General features: G+C 41.1%; 1 protein-coding gene across 1 annotated transcript in view; it reads right to left on the minus strand.

Annotated features, from left to right (window-relative positions):
• The window catches only part of FAM20C (FAM20C golgi associated secretory pathway kinase), an 81,631-nt gene extending 71,600 nt beyond the window's left edge, over nt 1-10,031 (minus strand). Inside the window, exons 1-2 of the mRNA XM_007065367.4 lie at nt 8,264-10,031; nt 5,697-5,875 (exon numbers count right to left, since the gene is read on the minus strand). Of these exons, the coding sequence (XP_007065429.1) occupies nt 5,697-5,875; nt 8,264-8,820 (736 nt within the window). The 5' untranslated portion in view covers nt 8,821-10,031. The remainder of the gene's footprint in view (nt 1-5,696; nt 5,876-8,263) is intronic.
• Between the last annotated feature and the right edge of the window lie 5,435 nt (nt 10,032-15,466).

Genomic DNA, 15,466 nt, shown 5'->3' on the forward strand with positions numbered 1-15,466 from the left:
TTTCATCCAACAAGTCTTGGACATATTTATATAATGGTAAAAGTAAATTCCAGTACAAAGATGACGTTTAATCTTTAGGCAATTCCGCTTGTCAAAGAAAGAAATTGAAAGCTAAAGGTTAATATACTCCAGACTTAACATCCTCTTTCATCTAAGGTATTGCAAGAATTTTATGGCCTGATTTCAAAATTTCAAGAGGCTTTGGAACAAATCCTCGGGTTGACTTTACTGGGGACATTTGGGGATAGAGGGCCTGGTCCAAAGGCCACTGGAGTCCATGAGCATCTTTCTATTGATTCTTCTGGGCTTTGGATTAAATGTATAATGATCTTCTCCCGTGCTCACCTGTCATCCTTCTCCCATGTGCCCCAGGGGTTCCTAGTCAGTCATAACTCCAACTTCTCCCCCATCTGGTCCCTCCTGAAAACACATGTCCATGTTTTCTGAAAAGCCTACACTTCACCTCTGTGAAGTGTTAAAATAGTAAAACCCTCTATGGAACTTATGAGATGTATGTCACCATGATCACTCAGTCATGTTTTTGTAGCTGTCCGTACACGGTTTCCTGCACCATCCTCTAAGGCATCTTGTACGGACTGCTGTCCGAGACAGGACATTGGACTGGATGAACCACTGGTGTGACCTCGTATGTCATTTCCTGGATATTGTTGCAACCCAGTCCTCATCCTCCCAATCCATTTAGAGGTATATATTTACCTTTGTAAATCAGACCTAAGTCTAACATAAACACCTCAACCTTGCTAGCAGATAATAGTCTGCACAGCCTAGATGCTTGTTTCCACACAAATTGTAATAAGGAACAAATTTCAAAACAAATTCAAGTCCCAATCACTTCTTAACTTGTTCTTGCTCAGCCACTGCTGCTGACTCATTTGTAAAGGCTTTCAAGATGATAAAAGCAGTTTTACAAGGCAGAGAGATCATCCAAAGTCTTTGTTGTACATTTTTAAGGTCTTCCCCCCACCCCATTCAGGCCTGTAAATTGAATCAATCTGCTGATTCTTGGCAGATTCATTGTTTTCTTATAAAGTAAATCAGTGGCGCTACATTTCATCATGTTTTTCACACATTCTTTCCTTGCCTTTTGACAAGATATTTATCATTTTATTGAGAGCCAGGATCTGGGTTCAGTATTCATAGCACTGTCTTTTATTTTGCTGTTTAGCCAATGTCTACCTTCGTTAATTGTGCCATTTATCTACCACATCAGTAATTTTGTGCTCCAGCGTTCTAATTATTGCCTGCACAAATTGAATGCATCCTAGGCTTTAGAAATGATCTGAATCAGGTAATGTTCCCAAGGCCTTTCAACCAGGGAATTAAAAAAGAAAAGAAAAAACACACAGAAGCCTGTTTTGCTCACATGCAAGCCAATGGCGAAACTCCTGTTGACTTTAATGGGAGCAGGATCAGGCCCACGGTTACTGAACCGATGCATCTAACTGCTCTATGCCATACAGTGCTCCTGGTTACACTGCTCTTGCTGCTGCTGTGATTATGCACATGCATAAATGTGCAGGGGAATGGCTAATTACGGTAATTTGTGCAGGACGTAATGGTAATTCTCAGTGCAAAGCAGGTGTGCCGTTGTGCATGCATATGTGGATGCACCCTTTTCTGAAAACTGGGTTTCAATATTCAATTGAAAATATTAATGTTTAGGCTCCAGTCCTGCTCCCTTTTAAGTCATCAGAAGTTTTGTATTGAATTACATGAGAACAGGATCAGGCCCTTTGCACTGAACAGAATAAATAGCAAACACGTACTGATAGGTAGGGCTTTGAATATATACTTGGCTTAAAGCTATTCTTAACCCTGTCCTTTTTCAAGGCCACCTCTGGGTGTCACTGTGGGAACTAGATGTAATGTTCAGATTCCATTTTCCATAGTGGCATCATCAGTGGATTTGTTCCATTTAAACTTTAACCTCAAGGAAATGTCACCTTGATGCTCTCTGCTCTTGTGAACTAAGCAGTAATTGCGTCTCTCACCATTTTCATTTTAAGGTAACTGTATGGGTTACAGAATCTTGCAAGCAGTTTTGATTGATCCAGAGCTGTCTATTTGGACGTGACGCTTTCCAATTAATAACATTAAGCAGATACAGCTGACTTGGCTAAGAAGGCAGTTGAGCTACAGTTCAGGTTGCAAACAGTATCAAAACCTGCATATCAAAACCACATAAGCCTATTAAAACCTATACATAACATATCAAAATATTACAAAACTGGCTGTAGGCATGATTCCTTGCACTAAAAGGACTGGATAAGCTAATAGGTCTTTTCCAGCTAACTTCTAGGATTCTACATATTTAATTGCACTGAATGTCAAAAGAAAATGATGATTCTCAGGCAGTATGCAGATTTCAATTTGTTTTACACTTTTAACCTGGTAGTCATCTTAATAGCTGCCGTTCAAAACCAAACCACGAAAGGAACCATGCAAATTAACTTGGCAAATGTGCAGAATCATGTGAAACAATGTAGTGATCATTCATGTGTCCTTTGATAATACATGTCAGACTTTATTCATCCGTTCAAAAGCTTTGGAGTCCTTATTGCTTCTATGTACAAAAAGTGAAAAGTGGGCAGGTGTTAATATAATTAAAAAAAAAAGCCCTAAGAATTTGCAGTGTAAGACAAAACATACTACACTCCACAAATATCAATAATATAAAATAAGGTTCTTTCTTTCTTCAAACCTTGCTATAATCTTGTTCCCAGAGGAACAAACATGGCTTGGTTGCCAGTGGTTTGGGCCGGATCCTACCATCTCGATGCAGGCAACCCTCCCACTGTACCCAGGATTGGGCCCCCTGATTTTTATAAGCTCACTTTAAAGGGCTAGCTTGAGTTCATATCTAGGAACTGATCTTTACCTATTTTTTCGGACAGAATTTGCACTTCTTTGGTTAAGGAACATTGTCTAATGAGATGCAGTGTTTAGTATTTTTGTATATCCAAATTGCAAGGCATCGTTGGTGTAAATTACTCTTATTTAGAATTTTATTGCAGCAACACCTTGAGGCTCCAAACCCATTGTGCAAAACACCATACAAGCATATAACAGAATATCCCATATGCAATACGTAATATAATAAATATGGTTTTGTGCATCTGTAGCACTTTTCCTCAGAGGATCTCAAAGCCCTAGCAAATCTTTAATTAATTAAAGCCTTACACAACATCTGTAAGACATATAAAGTGAAATCAAGGCCACAGTGAAGTCAATGGCAAAATTTCTATTGGGCTTCATTGGGGCTGGGATTTTTCACTTATAATTTTTATAATCATTTTCCTGATAGGTAAACTGAGGCAGAGAGAGATTAAGCAACATGCCCAAGAGTACAGAGCAAGTCAGTGGCTGGAACAGAAGTAAACTCTAGTATTTCTGATTCTCATTCCCCTCCTTCAATCACTAGCCAACATACTCTCTATGACATTGTCCATTTGATAAGCATTACATTTATGTTCACGTCTGAGCATGCTGCAAGCCATGGTTTTCCTCTGCATAACCAACATACACTATATTTAGATCTTGGAGAAAAATATATAGTTCAGTAAATTGTGAAGCTATGCTATTCAGCGGTGCAGTATATTCAGCAGTGGCCACTTTAGTCCAAATGCATTTTGAGAGATGCATGGTCCTCTTACAGCAAATCAAAACACGGCTGTACAAACATTTCAGATGCAAAGTCTTAAAGGTCCTGGGGTTAAGCAAAATTGTTGCCCTGAAGCTGTGCAAGGTGATAGATCAGGGAAGTGATACCACCACTCTCCAGGGTGTAGGAGGGGTAGGAGGGAACCCAGTTTACATCTCTTTCTCTTCCATCTCCTGATCGATAAGTGAGGAGTGCCTTTAAAATCAGCATAGTAAGGAGTTGTGCCCACTCCCTAATCCAATTGCAAGATGAATATTCTGTACATCATTCTTGACTGAGTGAGTGGGTCAGGAAAGGGGATTATCGTTCCCCGCCCACAAAGACAAGGCAGTAAAAATCACCTAGAACTTGTTCCACTGCAAATTATCCTTATTATCCTGAGGCCTAGACTGCAGGAAGATGAAAAGCATTCGGTATTATCTAAGACAGGTGACTGCTATTTCTATTACGTTAGGTGTTATCTAAAGGGGGCATATATACGGCACAATTCTCAAACCTGGGCTCCTTAATAAAGCATCTCAATCCAGAGGCGGGGCAGAAAACCAGCACACAGGTTCATACAAATGGCATTTATTTATGTACCTTACTGTCAATTTGATCATTCAGTACATTGGTCTGGACATCCTGTTAAGGCAACATGGTTTGAAACTTGCTTTCTTTGGGTGAAATTCCCCTCTAAGCAGAGCACAAGGCCGAAGCACTATTTAAGTTCCACTTAAAGCTTTGGTGTGTCTCTCTGCATAAAGTTGAATTTCATCACATAGCATTCTCCAAATCATGGCTCCTGCTGTCTTGACTAACTAAATCAATCCCTCCTTTCTGATCAAGAATCCCACTTAATCCTAATACTGTTCAGAGAAAACTATGGTTCACGGGATGGAAAATGTAACCATTAGGCCCAGTGATGCTGATTTAGTGGGGCAAAATTCCCATTGAAGCCAATGGAAGTTTTTACTGAATAAGATTGCAGGGGCAAAGCCCGGTGATCTAATCCAGTAGTGGAAATATAGATTATCAGCAGTTTTGTAGAGCTTCTACTATTTCATCATTGTGAAAAGTTGAAGAGTACTTAGGAAGTTGGTGTTTAATAGAAATTGCCTAATTTTTTATGTGCCTAAACCAACTGGACAATTATCAACCACCAGAAATAAATTATATTAGCTAGTTTAGAATGTCAGGACCATGGTTTTCTTTTCTTTTGTTGGTAACTGTAAAGCCATATTCAAGAGCACTTAAACCTATCATTAACTGACCCCACAGCAAATATTTCCATGTGTTCCAGACCATTAAATGTACTGAATGGTCAACATAGTAACATCTCAATCATGGGTTTCTAAACGGAACAAACAGCGTTGAACTACGGACCCCATCCTGCTATCCTGATGCTTGTTCCACTGTCTTTTGAAATCAGTGTAGATCTGGATGTACAAACACTGCAGCTCCGGGCCTTAAAGCTACAGCAGTACTGGAACACAATGCAGATCGGCAAGAGCTATAGAGACGCTGCACTGTGTTGTTTCATTCTTTAAACACCTTCTGCAGGTGAAGATGTTGCTCTTCATCTCACCCACCCACCCCCTCAGGATTTTTTTTTAACACCAAACTCTTTGTTCAGAAAATTCAAATAAAATAAAAAAATCAGACTATGGAAAAAATCAACTTGTTTTTTTTACAGTTTAATGAGCACTAGTCAACCATGTTGTAACTGTAACTCAGAAGTCAATAGGTTACCTCAGGGATGAATCTGGTCTAATATGCTTTGCAGCTAGAATCTTGCTAGCATCCACAGCAATACAAACGGCTTCTCAAATATTCATGCAACACAGAACTGGCAAGATATCTTTATGAAGCCCCTTTTATATTTAACAAGGAAAATAAGTGCAGACTAATGTAGCCAGGAAGCAATGTTTTAGGAACATCAAGTATAAGTAATGGAAAATACTCATTAATATTAAAACAGCAACAAGGTCTTGAATAAGTAAATAGTCATAAAAATATATGTATCTGAACCTACCAACACTGGTTATCTTCTGGGAGACCAGGTCTTGCAGCAAAGCCTCAATTGCAGGATTGTGTCTGGAATACAACTCATATCGATTAATACCAATGTGGAATTTTAACCAGTTTGGGTAGGAATCTACAGATGTTTCTGCGGTGGGTAAAAATTCTTCATCTTCATTACCTTCATTTTGCCTACCACAAAAAAAAGTAGAGAGAGAGAGAAGTATTATTATTTTTTATCTGCCGTTTCTCCTCAAAGCAACTTAAAAGAGGGCTTCAGAATGCAATGATGTGAAAAGCAAACAATGTAGAAGTGAGAGAAGGGTTTCAATTTATCCCAGACATGGATTAAAGGCCTGCTTCCACTTCCAGTGAAGCCATTGGGAGCTTTGCCATTGACCTCAATGAGAGCAGAGTTGTGACCTAAACTATTAGTGCTTGATCCAAAGACCATTAAAGTCAGTGGCAAAGCTCCCATTGACTCCAATAGACATTGGATCAGACCCTTATGAAATAATAAAAACGTTGAACTCTGTGTTATACTGCATAGCACTGTCCTAAAACTCCAGAAGAGTGTTGGTTGAATTCGAGGTAGCTGTAGTATATTTTATTTTTTAATCCAGGGTACAATGTTAAAAAAACAAACCAGTGTTGTTTTTATTTATTGTAGAGTTGTTGAAAACAACTTGAACAAGTTTAAGACAAAAATATAAACGTTATCCCAAATCTTTATTTAACAATGAACATGTCCTGAAGTTATTTGATAATTGCGATGTTACATTCAGGACTTATACTTCATATTCCTTTTTTGATTTTATCATTCCAAGGGGACGAAAGGCAGTGAAATAACTTTTGACTACTTCCTAAATGCAAATTCTATTTCCCATGTCTGCAAGAAAGCTTGCTTAGCTTTAAGCTATTGTCATAGCAAAGAATGTTATGAATTAATGTTAACTGCTAAATTTGATTTTAATTATTTAAACCTTGGGAGCAATAACAAGCGGAGCAGCAGTTATATTGGTGATCCCATTGCTATCACATGTCTTGACTGAAGGGGTCAATTGTACCTTTAGCCATCTCTAGAGTACATTCCATACATTATTGTCATATGCTGGTGACAGAGGTTTTCCAGTGAAATTGGAAGTTTTCTAAGCTAGTGCGCTTTAAATTTGATTTTAATTATGATACATTGAGGGTCTTTGTGATTCATATAAACTTGAGGTTGAAAATGAAAACATTTACACTATATTGTTAAAGATTCAAATCCAGGCTGGTTGCTCCACTGCTTGTCAGAGCTTTTGCATGGCACAATAAAGCTGTTTAAACATTACAGAGTCACTGTGTTTGAAAGAGGGTGCTGTTGTATCAGAGACATGCCTTTTGATTTTTCAGCCTTTCAAGTTTCTAAGCATTTCTTATACATCAGTGGGGCAGAGAATTTATAGATGAAACCAAATGCATTAAAAGTTAAAGACAGAAGCACTGGGCTTTAGAATGTCAAAAAATAATTCAGAGCAGAAAATGTATCAAAAGTCAGATCCTGAAGGTTGAAATCCCATTGATATCTGTATATTATGGACAGTTGTCTGACCTTTGAAGTCAATCTCCCTGCTTCTGAGAGAAGTTAATATTTTATTGCTCTGTCTTGTGTTCTTTATTTTGTTAGTTTGGGGGAGAGGGGGGAATAACCACGAAAGCTTATGCTCTAATAAATTTGTTAGTCTCTAAGGTGCCACAAGTCCTCCTGGTTTTTTTTTTAGTTTAAACATGTTATTTTCTTATCCCATTTGTGATACCTGAATTATATCACTGAAGCTTTCATTTAATCTGAAATAGCTGTTACTCCAGTCTTGTAAATGACCTGTTAGAACCTATATTTCTTTACAGGCACAAAACAAATATTAATTTTATTTCCAGCTACTGGCTTTGACATATTTTGAAACCTACATCATAACACGGCAAATAGTCTCCGTTTTCTACTCATAATGCTATTTCTACCTTCAGGGTTTTAATAAGAAACAGTAGTGCTTCTTAAATCATATGTAATAAATGTGGTCTATTGTGTTGTTTTTTTAAAGTACTCAGTAGTCTGAACACACACATCAGCTACTGTACAGCAGCTGCTTTTGTCACTTATAATTTTGCATCCCGGCAAAGCTTTTTGACACTGGAATGTAAGTGAACTGCATTGTCATCTCAAACCCTGGGTGAAGAAGCAGTGGCTCTCTTTCCTTCAAGCAAGCAGGATATTTTAAGGTATTGTAATTGAAAGGAAGAGCCCAGATCCACTTGCCACACCAGGGGCTGTTGCATGAGTAGCTTTACTCTGAGCAAAGTGGGAAGTCACTTCCCACCCCCCCAAGGCAGGATCAGAACGTCCCCAGTCTCAGGATAATGCCACATGAACCTGACCCAAATACTCTGCTGCCGGGGAGGAATCAGGCCTCGCCGTTGCTAGCCTCGGGGCCTGATCCTGCGGCCAGTGAAGCCGGTGGCGGTACGTCCCCCTTTGCTTTCAGTGACAGCCCGCTGGGGACCCACAGGTTCGAGTCCCCACAGCCCCAGCCCCGCTCTACTCACCAGTCCTGGTTCTCGGCCGCTTTCGGGTTAAATCGGATATCGCTATTGACGTTAAACAAGACATCCTCCTCCGCCAGCCCCGGGGTGGCGATTTTGTAGAGGGGCTGCTCGAAGAGAGCCGCGAGTTTGGAGTACCCCTGCCCCACGGGCTGGGCGTTTATACTCCCATCTTGGATGAGCGGCTTATGCCCCAGCTCCCGGCTTATGCCATTTTGTTCCAGTCTCTTAAAAGCTTCGGCTTTCTCCGAGGTCCCGGGGAGCTTCTCCAGCGAGTGGGAGGTGAGGTTGGAGCTGGGGTCGCTGCTGAAATCCTGCAGGATCCGCAGCGTGTGCTTGTTAGGCCAGCCCGGTTCCGAGCCGCCCTTAGTCCTCTGCTTCCCCCAGCCCTGAGCCTCCTCGCCCGGGGGGTCGGAACACGAGCAGCCCGTCTTGCCCTCCGTCCTGGCCGCTCGCTTCTCCAGCTTTGGTAACAGATCAATCATGATATGCATCGTGCAAGCGATCAGAAACACCATCAGGATCAGCACCCTGAATTTCCGGACTAAAATCATCTTCATGGTCCAGGGTCCTCCTAATAAATTATAAGGGGAGGGGCAATTTAAATATTTAAGGGAGCTCTTTCACAGAAAAAGCGTGTGGGTCTTTTTTGTTTTGTTTTGTTTTGTTTTGAGCGGAGCGAGAACAAATAAAAGCAATCAAGTGGATAAAGTTATCTCCATCGGCTGTTCGAAATAAATATTCAAAAAGCAGTCGGTCCTGGCGTCTGAGTCTCATCAAGTACAGAGCAAAAAAAAAAAACAAAAAAAACAACCGAAAACCAAAAAAAAAAAAAACGCCCCAAAGCAAGTCTTTAAAAATCAGTAGGAATACAAACGCCAACAGCAGTTCAATTCATAAACCCAGCTGTCCATTTTTTCTTTTCTTTTCTTTTTATGACAGGGATCACAACGGTAAAGAATAGGGATTATTGAAGAGACACCAACATCTGAAGCTCTGATTGGGTAAGAAAAAAAGACAGGAAGGGGGAGGGGATAATAATAATAATAATAATAATAAAACCTATTACAAATAAAAGGCTTTCAGGGGAAGCAAAGATGATCCATAATATTTAGATGTGCTGGAAACGCTGCCTCCCATCCTTTGAAATTGACCAGTGATGCAGTAGTGAGACACACACTCTCTCTCCTCCGCGAGACTGTTTAAAAACATTGGCTGGAAAATGATTTTCTTAGACTGTTTCCAGATTCTTCATCCATCGCATCCAGTGCTTGGGAGAGAGAAATATTCAACTAGGATCAAGTCAGTGTGGTTGCTGGATCCAAGCTGGGGTTCCGGGTTTTTTTTTTTGTTTGTTTTTGGTTTTGGTTTTTGGTTGCAAAACGGTCTGATGGCACGACTGCACCGTAAAGCTTAAATATGGCACGAAAAAGGAGAGAGATTAGAGGACAGAAACTAGCACAAATCGGCAGCGGTTCTTCTTGGCGAGGGAGGTGCCGTCTTTGATCTCTGCTGGGTCATACAGATCTGCCTTGAGAGAGAAAGAGGGAGAAAGGGAGAGGCAGAGAAAGAGAGGGACAGAGAGAAAATAGAGAGAGAGAGAGAGCTCTTTGGCAGGTGCAGAGTGAAAACCCCTTCCAGCTACACTGACTGCTTTAGACTGGTTGGACTAGGAGCGCTGCAGCTCCAGCCTTCAGTGGGTGTGTTAAATATTATGAGCAAGCCATGAATCCAGACGTCATAGTTAAGAGATTGGCTAAATAAACGTTACAATGATAGTAACAGGAAAACCTCAACCACAAGCTTTTCTTTCTTCCCTCCCCTCTCACCCCCCTTCTACTGCAGCTCCAACTGGGGCAAGGAGAGGGCGTCAAAGGTTTTTTGGGGGGGAAGGAGGGGGAATCTATGCTAATAGCATTGCAAAGTATTAGTACAGTCTGGCTGCCTAGACTCAGGAACATGAATTCTGCTATGTCATTGTCTGGAGGGGAAAGAGCATTTTCTAAAGCAAATCTGCTTCTTTCTCTCCCCTCCCCACCTCACCCCCTATAACAAGGTCAAAATGGAAAGCTCCGCTTCTGTTTCTCCGAAGGAACGGATGAATAATCTTTCTTTTGAATCTGGATCCTCTGGTCTGTAACAATCTTTAAAGGTGCTGCAGCATAATAATCTATCCCTCTGGATGCTGCACATGCTTACAACAAAGCTTAATGGAAAAGGAGATTAGGTTACCAATATTGTCCTCCATCCAGGAGAGATTCTGAAAACTGACCAAGAGTTTCTAATAAGATAAATTAGAGAGGAAGCATAGGATTGAGACTCGGAAGATTTGGGTTCAGCTCATGGCTCTGCCACAGATTTCAAGCGTGTCCTTGGACAAGCCACTTTGGCCCAGATTCCCCTAAGGCATTTAGGCACCTAGATCCCATTCAAATTAGGAGTTAGTTTAAACGCCTTGGCGGATCTGGGTCTTTAATCTCTCTTTGCCTCAGTTCTCCATCTGTAAAGTGAAAAGGGGTACTTGTGGCACCTTAGAGACTAACAAATTTATTTGCGCATAAGCTTTCGTGAACTACAGCTCACTTCATCGGATGCATTCAAAGTGAGACTAATGATACTCCATTTGTCTTGTCTTTGGGGCAGGGGCTGTCTCTTACTGGTGTTGCACAACAGGGCCTTGATATTGGCTGAAGGCTCCTTGTCATACTGAAAAGTAATGAAAAATAGTAATAAGCTAAAACACTTATATCCACCACTTGCTATCTTTGCACAGGAGCACATAAAAGCTGTATCTATTTACTTATTTTGAAATGTAATGTGTACTACAAATGCATCCCCACACTCTGAACCCTCATTATAAGACTGTTAAGCCATCAAGATATACTACAGTGCCTTGTGCTTGCATTAAACATATACCTCTGCTCTTATAACATCGCCACACTGGAAAACTTTGTTTTCAAAGGTGGTGAATGACTCTGAAAAGTGCAAGGCTATATAAGTCCCAATCCTGCAAGCTGTTCAATGCAGGTGTGCCTTTGTGCTCCTGCAAAACCTTATTGACTTCAGTGGAGCTTGGTGTGGGTGCAGTGGTCCATCCACATGGACCGCCTTGTAGAATTGGAACCATCGTTTGCATAGAACATTTTGAATGCCATGCTGCCATATAGCAATCTGTACCTTGACAAGTTCTCACTCTGTGGGTGGAGTGTGGAGCATAATCTTTGGTAGACAGTCCACCACATTTCTATCAAATACGAGCAAGGGTAGATAAGTCTTACAGTAAATCTTATTGAAGTAAAGCTTATTGAACTCCTGCTGGGAATTGGGCATTATCAGTTTGTAAAGAATACCTAAAGAATGTTTTTTTTTTTGACACTGCAAGCACAATATGAACAGGATATATATTCTGGGGCACATCCTGCTGTCCTTATTTAGGCAAAATTCCCACTGAGAACTGGATTTCCTGAACTCTGCCACTGATTTGTTAGAGATGTTGGGCAAAGCATTTACACCTCTAAATGCTTCATTTAGCCATTCATCAAATTTGAGAAATAGTATTTAGCTACCAGAGGATACCTCCAGGAATTTGCTTTTAGATCTGCTTAGTCATAGTTCCACTGGCCCTGTGCCCCACACCTCCCCTTAGACTGCCCCCCAAGCACAGCTGGCTCACAATCCTTCCATGATATTTTTAAACATGGCTGTGGAATCTACCACTCTGAGATCATCATGGAAAATCATGTTTCGAAATGGGCAACTGGTGATTTGTAGCCCATGGCATAACTAAAGTGGTTCGGGGGAAGATGGCAGGAGAGTTAGTGTAACGGAGCTGTCTCGACCTCTGAATATGAATGTCCATACTTTCAAAGGGTTGTGTTTCTTGTAAGCGTAACCATGCAGAGGGTCGTGGGGAGTGAAGAGTCCCTTCCTCCTTTCGCTCCACCATGAGCTGTAACAGATTCTTCAGCACCCTGACATCTCCAGCCTCTGCAGTCCACAGGCATTAGAATGCTCATCAAGGCACCAGTGCCCCATAAGCCATAGACACCCCATTGGCTCCCCTTTTGCATAAGCCTTAGAAGGCTCATCATCCCCCTTCATGGGTATCTTGCTTTTCAGTGGACAAGCTTTTCAAGTGATTCACTGCCATTTTGAGGTTTAATCCACAGGGAAAAGGGCTAGACTCAGTTTTTAAAATGAACACTGAGGTCTCCAGCACTCCTTTGATTTCAGTCTAATCTTGCCAGAGCCAAAGTTCCTTGGAGTCATTAATAAAAAAGAGATGCTTTAATTTTTTCATCACCTTTCTTTGCTGACAGGTTTCAGACTAACAGCCGTGTTAGTCTGTATTCGAAAAAAAAAAGGAGTACTTGTGGCACCTTAGAGACTAACCAATTTATCTGAGCATAAGCTTTCGTGAGCTACAGCTCACTTCATTGGATGCATACTGTGGAAAGTATAGAAGATCTTTTTATACACACAAAGCATGAAAAAATGGGTGTTTACCACTACAAAAGGTTTTCTCTCCCCCCACCCCACCCTCCTGCTGGTAATAGCTTATCACACACATTGTAAGGAGAATGATCACTTTAGATAAGCTATTACCAGCAGGAGAGTGGCGTGGGTGGAGAGAAAACCTTTTGTAGTGGTAAACACCCATTTTTTCATGCTTTGTGTGTATAAAAAGATCTTCTATACTTTCCACAGTATGCATCCGATGAAGTGAGCTGTAGCTCACGAAAGCTTATGCTCAAATAAATTGGTTAGTCTCTAAGGTGCCACAAGTACTCCTTTTCTTTCTTTGCTGAGTCACTCAGTTACAGATCCCATTTCTGTACTGATTTTTGTGAGATTCCACATGCCTGAAATTACACCCATGTATAAGTGTTTGTTGGATCAGATCCATAGAGATATCAATATTGTCATCAACATAAGCATCCTCTACTTTAAAGCTTTTGTTGGAACTTGCAACAGGATTGTAGTTCACTACGTCAATTGCTAATTGCTTTAAGAGATTTCCCATAAGGGACAACAGTCTCTTCTTCGTAGACTCCCAATTAAATGTGTGTGCTTTTAATGGCTCTGAATAAGAACAGAGATGTGGGATTCTTTAAACACACTATGAATGAGTTCCCTTATGGTTGTAGCTTATCCTCTGCTTCTGCTAGCGCTGATGTAGGGTAAAGGACACCAGGGAATCCTGCCCTCGAAAACAAGGAAATGCTGATTGCTACTGTTTATCTCACTCACTTCTCCTATATGTCCTGGGCTATTCTTGTGTGGGAAGGAGGATATCCACACCACCTGACATCATACCCTTCTCAGCCTCATCTGACCTTTAGGGAACCTACTACTTCCTCTTGGTTCATGGCCCCATTCTTTCTGGTCTCCTTCACCTTCACCTTTTGCAGTCTATAGGCTCTGAGCACACTCATTTCCCCTTTGAACTGCTCTGTGCCTCTCATGATCAGGTCTTTTATATTTGGGATGACTGGGCAGTGCCGTCCAAAAGAGATCTTTAATTAGTGTCTTTATTCCATGTAATAAAATATATAAAAAAGTCAAGGAATTCTCCGTGTTTCCCAACTTTGATATTTGGAACCCTATATATCCATAGAGGAACCCACCTCCTTTGTGTTACTCACAAGGCATTTGCCCATGTCATTCTCAAAAGACAGAAAGTTATTGCTGAATGTGTATATCCAGAGACTCAGTGTGGCTTCCATGCTGGTAGATCAACTACTGAGATAGTCTTTGCACTAAGGCAACTGCAAGAAAAGTATCAAGAATAAATAAACCTCTCTTCATGGTCTTCATAGATCAGACTTGGCCAGCAAAAAGGGCTTCTCCCAGTTGCTAGAGAGAGCTGGTTGCCCCCACATCCTTCTCAATCTGATTCAATCCTTCCATGATGACATGAGGCCAACAATACAGTATGATGGTGATCTAGGTGACAGCTTTGAAATCCACAGTGTTATCAAACAGGGATGTATTTTGGCACCAACAGTCTTCTGTATATTCTTCTCTCTGCTGCTTTGTCATACTTTTTCATTTGTGCTGAGGGTGTACATCTCCATATGAGATCAGATTAAATATTGTACATCTAAGAGCAAAAAAGCAAAGTTAAACACCTGATTCTAAGATAACTTCTTGTTACCATCAGTGCAGTGCTTGTTACACAAAGTGCAGAGGAACTCCAGCAACTTTGTAATAGCTTTACACATATGATGATTTTGGACTAACCGTCAGTTCAAAGAAGACCATTATGGCACAAGTTGTGTGGACAGTACCACACGTTTTAACTCCCTAAAAGTTGTGCACAAATTATGCTATTTGGGATCATCTGTGTCAGATAACTTATTTCTAGATGATGAGCTTAATTCTTGGATAAGAAAGGCAGCCACCGCATTTGGACAACTGAACAAAAGTGTGAAATAACAGCAAACTAACACTGAATACAAAGATATGGGTCTACCAGACGATGTATTTTGAGCATGCTGCAGTATGGTAGCCAGACTTGGACTACCTACGGCATGCACAAGAGAAGTCTAAGCACCTTCCACACCCACTTTCTTCACCATATTCTAAATATCAAGAGGGAAACTTACACCAAAGTACTTGAGAAAGCAAAATTGCCAACTCTAACGACTATTCTTAAACACAGACCTCTCCATTGCCTTGGTCACTGCACTGGATGGATGATAGATGCATTCCAAAGGATCTCTTGTATGGAGAATTTCAGGATGTTCCCAGGCCAATGGGCCAACCTAGGCTCAGATTCAAGAACATTTGCAGTAGGGACTTGAAAAGCTGGATATCACAAGCTGGGAAGACGCAGCTACCAACAGGCCACAAGGAAGGGCTGTGCTGCCCCAGGGAGTTAAAGAGCTGAAGAGATGTGGCTGAGAGAGAGGCAAGCAAAGAGGAAAGCACAGCAGGTCTCAAGCACATGTCGTGAGCCAGCTTTATCCTCTGGCTTTGCACCTTATGCCCGCATTATCTGCGGTAAGGACTCTTGCCTGTGAATTGGTCTTTTTAGCCACTCACAATGCTGCAGCATGGCACACAGTAACTGAACTGCTTTGGTGCTTACACCTTCGTCTTTCAAGATGGATGGCTGCTGCTGATTGCTATATCCACCAAAATGGTGATCCACTAAATAAACATGCAGGGGATTAAGGGGCTGCTTACACTCTCTCACTGCCA

Source organism: Chelonia mydas, chromosome 10 (assembly GCF_015237465.2).
Source record: "Chelonia mydas isolate rCheMyd1 chromosome 10, rCheMyd1.pri.v2, whole genome shotgun sequence".
In the NCBI taxonomy this organism is placed as follows: Eukaryota; Metazoa; Chordata; order Testudines; family Cheloniidae; genus Chelonia; species Chelonia mydas.